Source organism: Melanotaenia boesemani, chromosome 20, assembly GCF_017639745.1.
Source record: "Melanotaenia boesemani isolate fMelBoe1 chromosome 20, fMelBoe1.pri, whole genome shotgun sequence".
Lineage (NCBI taxonomy): Eukaryota > Metazoa > Chordata > Actinopteri > Atheriniformes > Melanotaeniidae > Melanotaenia > Melanotaenia boesemani.
The window spans coordinates 28,305,544-28,318,720 of NC_055701.1; the positions used below are offsets into that span (position 1 = coordinate 28,305,544).

Genomic DNA, 13,177 nt, shown 5'->3' on the forward strand with positions numbered 1-13,177 from the left:
TTGCCAGTCAGCCATGGTCCCACATACAGTAGCTCTGGACTATGTTATTGGTTTTCCCCCATTCAGAGATAACACCACCATACATACCATAGTTGACCAATTCTCCAAGGCTGCACACTTCATTGCTTTGCCAAAACTCCCCGCTGTCTAGGAAGACCTCCTTTCCAACATGTGTTTTGTATTCATGGCATTCTCCTGGATATTGTCTCTGACAGGGGATCCCAGTTTGTGTCGCAGGTCTGGAAGTCTTTTTGTCATGCCCTCCGAGCTACTGTTAATAATCTGGTTTTCACTCCTAGACTAAAGGCATGGCGGAATGGACCAACCAAAACTGGGGGCTGCCCTTCGCTGTGTGGCTGCATCTAATCTGTCCACTTGGAGTGAACATCTGTGCTGGGTGGAGTACTCTCACAATTCCCCGACCTTGTCGGCCACCGGCCTCTCGTCTTTTGAGTGTTCCGCTGGATATCAGCCTCCTCTGTTCCCTGATGACAAGATTTCCCTCAGTGCACATCACACGAGACCCGTTGTTGGGTTCCACGGTCATGAGTTAGGGACATTTGGGCATAGGTTGGGTAAGTTTGACCAAATGTTGGGTCAAACACTCTGACCCAGTGTGTTGGCTTTAAAATTGTTAAAAGAGCCTTGTCATTGTTCTCTTCAGTCTGCCATCTTTAACAGGACAAGGACCTGATTTGACTACACAGGATTGCTGCTCCAGCATGAAAAAAGAAACAGTAAGATAGTAAAATTTATCCGTATGCCCATGCAAAGGTAAACTGGCAATAGAATTAACTTTAGTTGATTCTAGACAAGATACATCTTTTTAACTGTCAGCTTTAGCTTGCTAACAGCAGCTATGTTTAAAATTCAGAATGGGGAAAGAGGTACGGCACTGTTCATGGCTAGCAATACAGCATGTTACCTTTAACCTTCCTGTCTTATTTATTTTTATAAGCAAGACTGTTTCTGCAGTTGAATTTAATGTGTTTATATAATTTATTTCACTCCCCTTCGTTTCTTTTCTTTTTGTTTTTGCTTTGTTTTCCTTTTTGTGAATGTGCTTGAAAGCACTACAAGCATTCAAGGTGAACTTGAATGGAAAACAGTGAAATCTTGGTGTACCTGAGTAACCTGCTTCATTTAGTGTGGAGAGCACCTTTCCCTTATTCAACCACAGGAAGATTCAAGCATGTGTCGTGTACAGCTGAGGATGCAACAGTAACAAACGTGTTCGGGATGTTCTCCGCCTGCCCTGACCAGTAGGAAAGTTAGCTGGCCAATACGCTGTGGAAGGTCCGTTGGTGATGAAGCCACTGAGGGGAAAGATGAGTGAAGCACGTTTATTAAATGTTTTCATCCCTACAGATAAAACAAGCTGAAATAGATGCTGCAGATACACAAGAAGCTCTGCTGGGCCTCCATGGACCTTGTAGGAGTGAAGATCCTTACGTTTTAAATTGTTGAAGCTATTGCAGTGTTTTGGTCTTATACTTTACACTTCATGTACATTTGTAGGAAGTTTGACAAACATTTTTTATTTTAAGGATAAGGTGACATGGCTTTACAGCGGCTGCCGGTGCTCCTCCAGCTGCATCCAACAAAGCTGGAAGAAGAATTTTGCTGTCCAGAGGTCTGGAGATCTGCAGCTCCTGCTGACGTCCAGCTTGTGAGTTGATAGTAGAATTTGACAGTTAGCTTCAAGATTGGTTTTGCACTCTTTTTTTTTATGCTTCTCTTCATATTTGAAGAAAACATGGTGGAGTACCTGATGCAACAGAAGAGGATCCATGTTCCTGATGCTGGCAGAGGAGTGCTGGGCTACCAGGTATATCTGGTAATACGTGGGACCGCCACTGAACATCCATCTCCTGAGTGCAGTTGATGGGTTTGTCTTGTACATCAGCTACACAAAACCAAATATGAAATAAATAACATGAATAATCACCTGTTTTATCATTTTTTATTTTAGTTTTGCATTGTATTTTGCACATTTTTACAAATTAAGATGGTTTCCCTGTTTATCAAAAGACTGAAACATGATGTGTTTTATTATTATTCCCCATTTATATAAATGCTGATTTGGGATTAAATTTTTTGGGTCATTTTCACCTAATTGCTAATAGTTTAATAACCCAAATTTGGGTTTTCTTTTTAATCAACTGTTAGGTAGCCTTAACTATACAACTGTGTAATTTTAACCATTTCTTTGGGTAGAAAATATAACCCACCATGTTGTGTCAAACCCACCTAACCCTGCCGGGTTAGAAGAACCCCTGCTGGGTTTGACCCAGCAGCCGGGCTGCAGAACAACCACAACTTTGTGATTTTTAACCCAGCAGTTTTAAGTGTGTACTGTTTTCATATTCCTATAATATCAATATTCTATAACAGTAGCCGGTTCATTTCTTTTCCTGTTCATCGTTAAAACAAATTTGTAAATTATCTGTAAAAATTCTACAGTGAGTGGCAGCGTGTTTGATGAGGCACGGAAGCAGCAAATTTACAAATATATATATATAATAATTTTTTTATTCTGTTGTCAGTTTTCATTTTGCTTAAATAATAAACAAGCTGAATATGGTTCCTGCTTGAGTATAAAGATTTCTTTCTATAATCTAAAAACAACATAAAACTCAGTCTTTCCAGTTAACAAAATAAATTTTGCCACAACTGTTGAAGAATAAATGTCACCTTTTATGTCCCATCCTTCATCCATCAGCAGAGGAGATGTAACTTCTCCTCTCTCCCCCTCCTCCTCCTCTTCCTCTCATTCCCTGTTGACGTCCACGACTCTGCCATTCCAGGGTGTTCTCCGCTCCTCTCATGTGCTCAGAAAGACTCTTCTAACTGCCTCTGTGCTCACATCCTCCTTCTCTTTGGTTTTTCTCTGCACCAGCAGTTTCTTTATCGACCATTAACTCTGTCCGTTTTCTTCTTCTTCTTCTTACGGAGTTTGGAGGCTGAGCTCATCCAGCCTCTCAGCGGTGTGAACCCTTCCTCTCTCCGCTCCATCAGGACCAAACCTGCTGGTTATCTATCACCGTGGTGACCTCTGCTTGTTTCTGGCTGAAGTTGGAAGCCGCTTCCATGAGCGCTCCTCCGCTGATCCGGGCTCCCAGCCCGCTCCCGTTCTTAGCGGCTACAAACATCTCCTCCGGGGGAGGAGGAGCAGGTGGGACCGGTGTGATCTCCTTCCACATTCAGATCGGTATGAGCCGGGAGCCGGTACTGCTGGACGCCGCAGAGCTGAACCTGAGCCAGGTCCGGGAAGTCGCCTGCTCCATCGTGGATCAGAAGGTATGAGGAATCAGTCTGAGCACGTTTTCCTTACCGGAAGTGGCAGCTGGTTCACCAAGGTGTAAACATGGTGGTGATAAGATCAGTTTGCTGTAGCCTACTCTCAGTCCAGGAGAGTTACTGCACACAGCTGGATGCGTGGTGCGCGCGCGCGCGTGTGTAGAGCATCACTTATTCATTTTCAATGTAGGTAATTTATTTATTAGTGATGAAAAAGTTGAGATAAAACCTTTCCAGTTCAGTCTGTTTCTTGCTGAGACAGAACTCATGATGATAAGACTGGTGGAAGTTCTGGTAACTTTAGGACCGTACTGGTGAAAAGTTCGTGAAGAGTCATGCACGTGGCCTCCACACACCGGCAGCTCAGTGCAGCTCTCTGGATGCTGATGAGGCTTTGACAGGTACAAAGGTTTGATTTTTACATGGGTAGAGACATAAAGGTTTCCCTGGAGGACAAGTGTTGCACTTAAGAGAGACATTTATCTCCTGCATCATGTAAGTGAGTGAAAATCTGAACAAGCAGAAGTTTAGAAAGTAAAATATTAGATTCAGTGACTGACATAAATTTTTTTTCCTGTTTTGTCTAAACTGCATCCAGGACCATTTTACTAAATAATTTCTGTAAGTTGATGAGTTGAAGGCATCTGTTGGTTTATTTATTAGAAATCAATTGTGTCCAGACAAGAAAGCAATTTACACTATGGTGCAGTCATCATCATCATCATCATCATCATCATCACACAAATGTTCTTTAATCACAGAACAAAAATGACTTAAATTAATCAATTTAATGAAAACTTGAAGGAAAATATGAGCATCTCGACAATCACAAACAGATTGTTTACACATCTACATGTGATCATTTTGATTTGATGCAGCTGCACAGAATTTGTGATGTTAGAAGAAAATGTTCATTTTATTATTCTCATTTTAATTTAATAATTTTTAAAGGATCTGTATCGAGCGAAATGTCCTTTCCAGTCTGTATACCATGTGAAGGTTTCTGTTTAGCACTGTTTGTAGTCCAAGTCACAACTTAGTGAAACTCAGCTTCCTCAGCTTCTCCTTCTCACACTAACATCAGCTTTGGTTCTGACACATTGATCCATGATAAGGAAACATTTTTTTATTATTATTTAGTCAGGCCTAGAATTACGGGTCGGCCCAGGGGCAAGGCCCGCCCCTCCCATCCAGGGACTAGCCTTTTTCTTTAATTATATATACTTTTGAGTATAATTTTCATTTTCATGGTCTCAAACGTAACATTTATTGAGACCCTGTTAACGTTATCTGCATCTGCTGGTTTCTGCTGAACTTTGACATGAAAAGGAAAAACTTTGTTTGGGGAACTTTCCACAACTGAAGGTCTGATTCCCATCCTGCCACGAAATATTTATAAGCTCTAATCTGACTTGTCTGCTTGTAATTCTGCCCCTGTGAAGTACGACTGTCAGCTGAGCAGGTAGTTGTAAATGTCAGGGTAAATCTGGTAGCAACGTCAGTTGGATGTTTTGGAGTTTTTTTTTTCCCAGGAATTTTGGAAAATCATACAAATTTTCAGCACAAAGAAGCGCACAATGTTTTTCTTTATTTATTTTTCTCAAAATATCGCTGACTGACCACATAACTGCTGAACTGGTTTGGAAAGTGTGAAGTCTGCTACCGCCACCCCTGATGTCCTCTTTGTCCCTGTCCTGTCCATCCCTGTCCTCTTTGTCCCTGTCCTCTCCATCCCTGTCCTGTCCATCCCTGTCCTCTTTGTCCCTGTCCTCTCCATCCCTGTCCTGTCCATCCCTGTCCTCTTCGTCCCTGTCCTCTCCATCCCTGTCCTGTCCATCCCTGTCCTCTTCGTCCCTGTCCTCTCCATCCCTGTCCTGTCTGTTCCAGTCCTCTCCGTCCCTGTCCTCTTCGTCCCTGTCCTCTCTGTCCCTGTCCTGTCCATCCCTGTCCTCTTTGTCCCTGTTCTCTCCGTCTCTGTCCTCTTTGTCTCTGACAGCTGACAGAAGTGATGGAGTGATAATTAAGTTTTTTCTCTTTAACTGATGTCAACTAAAGAGCAAACTGGTCTCGGAGGAAACCAACAACAACAGAAGAATAAAAACCCAGAGCTCTTAAAAACCAACCGGATTTGGCTGCCAGGTTTTGAAATTAGAAACTTTACTGGGCTGTGTTTTAAACAACAACTAACCACTCAATGATTAAAGAAAAACTTAGGATTTTTTTTCGGGGTCCTTAAAAACATTTTAGGGCGGCACAAGACCCCCTAAAATAGTTGTTGTTTTTTCTCTCACAGTCCACCAGATCCTTCACCTCCTGGCAGAATGACTTCTCATTGTAGGTTAACAGTCCCACTGCTGCTCCACCACACGGCAAACATAAACAGTGTGTACAGCCGGGGGCTCAGGACACATCCTCGAAGGGAACTAGTGTTGGGAATAACAGGGAAAGACGGGGCTGCTCAATTACAGAAAAAAAAATCCATAATCACGATAACTCTGTCCAAACATTGGACACATGTTCACATGTTCACATGTTTGGACATGGCTGAAATGGTTTTTGCAAGATGTTGGGAAGAGGCGGGACTTTGACTGGTGCTATCACGAGTTTTTCACTTCCTACTTTTTATTGTGTGTAAATATGTGTTTATAAATCTCTATAGATTTTGTTTGGTTACTTGGTTCATATAAATATAAATATAATATAAATATAAATATAAATATAGAGCCAATTGTAATTGGATTTGTGTATAATCTAAACAGGAAGTAGGACTGATAAGAAGGATAAGAGTAGACGTGCTTCTGCTGCTCCTTTATATCATGTTAAGTATGATCCCTGTTTTTATTTGGAGCAGAAACCACAATTAAATTTAGCTTTACTGTCCAGCCAGAGGGAAAGATGAGAAATGGAGGATTCTGACTGTCAGCAAATCCGGGACCCAACTGTAAAAGGAAGGTCTTAATGTGAGCTACAGGAGTTTATTGATAAGAGTTTGTAGGATGGTTGTGTTAAACCCACAACTGGATGGAATCTATCTGCAGTTTTTAAGGCCACTTAGAGAATTCAGTGGTGGTCTGGTTTAAAATGCAAATAGACCTGGTTGTCATCCACAAAACTACAGAAAGGGATATTATATTTCCTGAAAATAGATCCCACAGGCAACATTTACAAAGGACTGGGAAATGATTCACAGTGCCACAGGACCCGTACATGGGTGAGTGTTTATGACTGAGAAAAAACAGAAAAAGCCCTGCGTGGGCTGTTTGACTGTGTAGACTAGGAAGTGATGTCTGAATGTGCGTTTCTGGGTATAAGACGGAGAGAGAGAGAGAGAGGGAGAGAAAGAAAGCACTTGTGGTGTAAAAGTACAATCAACAGTACATAAATTCACATTTACAGAACCTGTAAGTCTTCTCAACATCCTCATCACCACACCAATGACAACATCAGAATCAGAGAGGTGCTCCTCAGCTTTAAAGAGGATAAAAACTTTCCTGAGGATCAGGATCGCCTGGATCTCTCTCCATAGAGAAAAGCCTAACACGGGACATCCCTGATTTCAGCACCAGGTTCTTTCCATCCCCTCCAGTCCTCATCATATCACACTCACCTTAAAACAACTTGACCTTCTTTCTCTCACTTACACACACTGTTGATTTGTATAGATTCAGCTGATCATACCTTTTGATTGTTGTTGATTATTGTAATAGAAACTCTTCTTTTCTGAAGCATGCATGACGCATTATACAACTGAAAATTGTTCATTTACTGTGTCTGTAATTCTTATTCTGGACTAGGCAGAGAAATGTATTGTCACATCAGCCCCATCAAGAATATTTTTCACCCCCCGCCACTGATGGAAGCACAGTTAGCAGCATTCATTCGCTGGTTTTATTGGAAATGTAAAATGGTAATAAGGGCTGGAAGATGTGTGCATGTGGATTTGAATTTAAATTCCACACAGTTTAAAAAGTGCAGAATACTCCTAAAGTAGATTCTGGTTCAGACTTTTTCAGTTTTTGTTATTTATTTATTTATTGAGAAAATGAAAATACAAACTCACAAAGAGGATAAAATAATAATAATAATAATAATAATAATAATAATACAGATGAAAGTTAAATAACAAGCAGCTAAATTAAACTTGTAGTTTTTGCACTGCTAACAAAATATAGACAAATTTGTTTTGGTGCCAATGGCCAAACGATGATGAACTAACAACAAACATTTCATTTATATAAAAAAAAAGACAAGAACATGATGAGGCATATCTTACACCAGGCTTGACCAGGCAATGGTCAGCGGTGGGTAATGAAGAGAGACAGTATGGAGCTAAACAAATTCTACAGAACTTGGAGACTTATCCTGAACATAAAGAACACCACAGCAGAGGAATGAACCAACCCGTCTGCTAACGACATGGCTTTAACTATAACTGATAAAGTAGCAGCCAATAAACTAAAGACTGTTTCATGGCACATTTCTTTGTACGTTTCTTTGTAATAATCTGGGTTTATGTGATAGTGGGATTGGGGGGCGTGACATTATTCTTTTAGATAAAAAGGGGGCCCGGCAGGAAAGGTTTGGGAACCACTGAGTTAACATAAGATGCATGTCTTTGGACCCGTGGAGGAAGCAGGCAATACCCGGAGAGGATCCATGGATACACGGGGAAACATGCAAACGCCACACAGACAGGCCGCTGTTCGAACCCCCAGCTGAGGCTCGAACCAGCGACCTTCCTGTGGAGAGGCTGTAGCGCTAACCACCGTTAAACACTGCAGTATAATGTTGCATGTTAAAAAATAGAGCCTTGTTTTTTTTTTTTTTTTTATTATTTATGAGTCAGAGGCTTATTTGGTCATTTTAAATTCACCCCTGGAAATAAGCAGGTACAGAAAATCGAGGGACAACCTAATTAATCGCAGAAAATCAGCTGATCAATCATGAGTACAAGTTTTAATCGTTGCCCAGCAAAGATATTAACCCTAAATTTGACCATAACTCATTGTTTGCTTTATCAATCATAATGATTTGGTCTTGATCTGTTAGCTTCCTGTCAGGTTTTGGTCCCCATAATGTTAACGTCCATTATGTCATAAATACAAACATCTCTGCTCTCTATAGAACGCTGTGTCCTGTGTACCAGCTGGTGGTGGTCTCTCTATGTTGCCTGGCAACTGATGATGATTGGGACTGTGAAGTGTCCTTATGGGGGTCATTGTTAGACGAAGACACATACATTCTCTCTCAGTGGAGCAACAGATGAACAGATGTGTTTGTTTCTTCTCCATTTCATTTTCCTGTTTCATCTCAGTTTACTTTTTTTTCTAGGTGCATCAATTTCTGTTCTTTGTTTGTTTTTCTTTTTTCAGTTCTACCCATCCTTCTTAACACCTTCCACCGAGTATAGACATGTCCTTTATGGATGATTCTGGTGGGGCAGCTTAGTGTAGACTGACAGAATCAGATATTTTATAAGTAAAATTCATTTTATATTTACTTTAGTTCAGTTTTGGCTGTTACTCTGTTTAACAGGGTGGAAGGTTAAAGCTCGGCTATAACAAGAGGAGATAATAAAAGGCTGCTATGTTCTTGCTGGAGGGGAATGCCAAAATATTTAGTACTATTTATGATTTTTGACTGGCTTCTTTTTGTTTTATGTTTCAAATACAAAATCAGTCATTAAATCTTTCAGTCAGGACACGAACATCCACACAAGCAACCATAACAGTTATTAGCAGTGATGGGAGTAACAGCGTTAAAATAAATGCCGCTAATAACAGCGTTACTCTTTCCATCGTTACAGCCTCAGTGATGATGATTGACCACTGAAGAGTAAAACGTCATGGCAGATCAAGATCAATCAATGCAGTAAACGTTCTTGCATCTCATTTAAAATCTCTGATTGGCTGGAAGTTCGGATGGGGAGGGTGGGGTTGTCTTCACGTTTTTTATTTGTGTTCGTGGAAGGAGGACGGAGTGAGTTGGTTTGGGCTGATGTTGCAGCTGTTAGCGGCTAATGACAGAGCTTTTTTGTTTGTTTGACCCTGGTCTGTACCACTATACTGTCTTCATCTGCCCCCTTTCTTCTTTCACATAATGGTATAATCCAAGGCTGTGTCCGAATGTGCACCTTACTCCCTACACAGTGCCCTATACAGTAGTGATGCGCCGGTCGGGGTTTTTCCCGACCCGCAGGTCCCGCTCTTTTAAAAAAATTGGACCGCACCAAACCGCCCCGCATCTCCGCTTCTATTTTTTTTAACCGACCCGCCCCGCCCCATTAAAACACATGTTATGACATTGACGAATATTTTTTTTTAGTCTGAGAAAGGTGCATATGGTCTCCTAAATTGGCACCGGAAACTGGCAACACAAAATGTATTTTCATTTGAACGTTAAGCCTATAAACATAAATAGGCAAATAAATAAAGTGTTTTAAAGCGTTTAATTGTTATAAAGCACATAGCCAATGCTGCTGCTGTTGTCTGCACTGATTACCTGTCCCAAACCTGGGATTTAGCCATTTGACCCTCCTTCTTCTTTTTAAGGATGTAAACTCCCGAACAAATGTTATTCAACACTTCTTCCATCTTTTGTTACTTGTCTGCTTGGCGCTTTCTGCACATAGCCTGCATAGCCTGCGTAGCCTACTACGCACCTACGTGGACATTACGTTATAAAACGTGACCTGTGTTTAAATAACTGATAAATATTTTGTCTTACATATTATAGTAACAAAATGTAGACACTGATTAAGGTCTTTATTTTCAGTTTGACAAAAAATAAAATTAATAGATAGAACTAGATATTTCAGAATAGTAAACCACACCAACCCGCCCCGCAGTGAAGCGAAAATTCTTTGACCCACCCCAACCCGAACCTCGGGTAACCCGCGGGTTAGGGGGCGGCCCGCGCATCACTACTATACAGGGATCACGCCATTTTGTCGGAGTGTCCGAATGTCCAGAGAGAAAAAAGTAGGGCACTCAAAATTACCCACAATGCATCTTGAAAAGTAATGAGCATCGATGGTCACTAGACGGGTCAATATAGACCACAATGCATTGCAGGAAAAAGCTCAACATGGCGCAAGGAGGCGAAAAAATTGACCTGCGCGAAATTACCTATAAGCAAACAAACAAAGTATAAAAAACAACATAAGGAATAAAAATAAAAATATTTACACACAACTTTGGATTTAATTTGTAGTGACATCTTGATGCGGGTTGTGGTTGCCGTGGTGACGGCTGGTAGTCACGTGGTTTGTGGCGAGGAAAAAATAGGCAGCTTCGTGTCTGAATCGCCAAGAGAATGAGTCACTATGCAGTGCAACTCTATGTAGTGAAGGAGGGGTTAGGGAGTAGGGGGGACATTCGGACACAGCCCCTGTCTTCCTAGCATACGATTGGACATATAGTGTCCGCATGAAACTAAAGGCAAGGTAAGTTTATGTGTATAGCACATTTCACATACAAAACAATTCCTTCACATAAAACATTAAAAGTATTACAGTGGGGTGCAGAGTAAGCATTGCAAAATACATTCAAACAAACTTCCAAAAGAAATAAATATAAGCAGAAAAAGCTAAAACAGAATACGATAAAACAAAGTTCCAGTGCCAGGAATTAACTTTTAATAAAAGTCAGTGGCAAACAGAAAAGTTTTCATGTTTCTTTAAAGTTGTAGAGTTTCAGCAGACCTGCAGTTTTCTTGTAGTTTGTTCCAGAAATTGTATGATGCCTGTAAATGTTTAGTTCTGACTCTGGGAACAGAAAGCAGACTTAGTAAAAACTGAAGTCACGCCCCCTAACTGAGGCTGCAGAACGGACTGTCTCGGAAGGGAGTTTACCCTTCTCATTTACTTTAAAGACGTATCAATTTATCAGCCGCCAAAATGGCTGGAAGCTTGTATTTACTTTTTAAATTTTATTTTTATTTATTTTATTTATTAAGTATTTATTTACTCCTACCCAGAGAACAGATACATTTCAGCCAGATTTGGGCAACTTTTGGCAAAGTACTGTAGTAACTTCTGGCTCAGTCACGGCACTGTCAAGTGTGCAGTGGGCCACATGTGGTGCAGATGTCACTAGCTTAATTTTGTACTGTTTGGGGAGTGATATGATGATATTCATATGCTGTCTGAGAAAGCAACAGGAACTCTTTTATGGTTAAGTGATTTAAAAAAAAAGCAAAAAAAAAAAACGGACAAACATTGATTCCAGAGCTTTAAGACACTAACAAATACTAGTTTGACAGGAATCAGTCTCCTTGAGCATTTATCAAGCACTCATTTAAAAATTGTAAATTAAAATTTTCAACCATTGAAAAGAGTCTTGTTAGAACATAGGCAGGAGCTGCCTGTGCAGGGAACTGCAGACTTCCCTCTTCCCGGCCACATTCGCCAGCTCATCCGGGGGGATCCCGAGGTGTTACCAGGCCAGCTGAGAAATGCAGTCCGTTCAGCGTGTCCTGGTTCTTCACACTTGGTGGCAAATCGCTCCAGCAACAGCTGAAGATCATGGCCCAGTGAAGCCAGCACAACCACATTATCTGCAAGAAGCAGAGACTCAATCTTGAGGCCACCAAACCGGAACCCCTCCTCACCTTGGCTGCATCTAGAACTTCTTTTCATAAAAGTTATGAACAGAGTCGGTGACCCCTCCAAGACCCTGAAGAGGGTGTAGAGCTGGTCCACTATTCCACGAAGGTGATGAAAACCATATTGCTCTTCCTCAGTCTGAGGTTCAACTATCCCACAGACCCTCCTTTCCAGGACCCCTGACTAGACCTTACCAGGGATGCTAAGAAGTGTGATTCCCTTATAGTTGGAGCACATCTTCCTCTCCCCCTCTTTGAAGAGGGGGACCACCACCCCAGTCTGTCAGTCCAGGAGAACTGTCCCCCATGTCCACGAGATACTGCAGAGGCATGTCAACCAAGACAGCCTCACAGCATCCAGAGCCTTAAAAAACTCTGGGTGGATCTCATCCACCCCAGGGGTCCTGCCACTGAGGAGCTTTTAAACCACCTCAGCGACCTCAGCCCAGAGATAGGAGAGCCAGCACCAGGGTCCCCCGACTGCTTCCTCATTGGAAGAAGTGTTGGTGGGATTGAGAAGGTCTTCAGAGTATTCTCTCCACCGACCCACAATGTCCCGAGTCGAGGTCAGCAGCCCCCCATCCCCACTGTACACAGTGTTGATGGAGCACTGCTTTCCCCTCCTGAGCTGCTGGATGGTGGACCAGAATCTCCTCGAAGCCGTCCAGAAGTCGTTCTCCATGGCCTCTTCAAACTCCTCCCATGTCTGAGTTTTTGCCTTACTGACCAGCGAAGGCGCTTCCCTCTTGTCCTGCCGATACCCATCAGCTGCTTCTGGAGTCCCACAGGTCAAAAAGGTCAGATAGGACTCCTTCAGCTTGACAGCATCCCTCACTGCTGGTGTCCACCGACGAGTTTGGGGATTTCTGCCACGACAGGAACTGACAACGTTTACACCCACAGCTCCCAGTGGCCACCTCAACAATAGAACCATGGAACCCAGGACATGGTTGAAGCTCTGCCAGAGATGGGAGTTGAAACTCTTTCTGACAGGGGACTCCGCCAGACGTTCCCAGCAGACCCTCACAACACGTTTGGGTCTGCCAGGCCTGACCGGCATCTTCCCCCACCATCTGAACCAACTCACCACCAGGTGGTGATCAGTTGACAGCTCTGCCCCTCTCTTCACCCGAGTGTCCAAGACATGCAGCCACAAGTCCGATGATATGACAGCAAAGTTGATCATTGAACTGCGGCCTAGAGTGTCCTGGTACCAAGTGCACATGTGGACACTCTCATGTCTGAACAAGGTGTTCGTTATGACCACTTGGAC

The 13,177-nt window shown here is 42.2% G+C and overlaps 1 protein-coding gene and 1 long non-coding RNA gene across 3 annotated transcripts in view; one reads left to right on the forward strand and one right to left on the reverse strand.

Moving 5' to 3' along the window:
• Positions 1–1,567: 1,567 nt before the first annotated feature.
• LOC121630840 lies at positions 1,568–2,766 on the reverse strand. The gene is made up of 3 exons (XR_006008604.1): positions 2,695–2,766; positions 1,769–1,871; positions 1,568–1,666 (listed from the first exon to the last, which is right to left on the reverse strand). It is a non-coding gene; the product is annotated as an uncharacterized LOC121630840 (long non-coding RNA).
• A 3-nt stretch (positions 2,767–2,769) lies between these two features.
• Positions 2,770–13,177, forward strand: part of prkd1 (protein kinase D1) — a 60,805-nt gene continuing 50,397 nt past the window's right edge. For both annotated transcript variants that reach the window (XM_041971332.1, XM_041971333.1), the window contains exon 1: positions 2,770–3,300. In XM_041971332.1, coding sequence (XP_041827266.1) covers positions 3,091–3,300 — 210 coding nt within the window. In that variant the 5' untranslated portion in view covers positions 2,770–3,090. The remainder of the gene's footprint in view (positions 3,301–13,177) is intronic.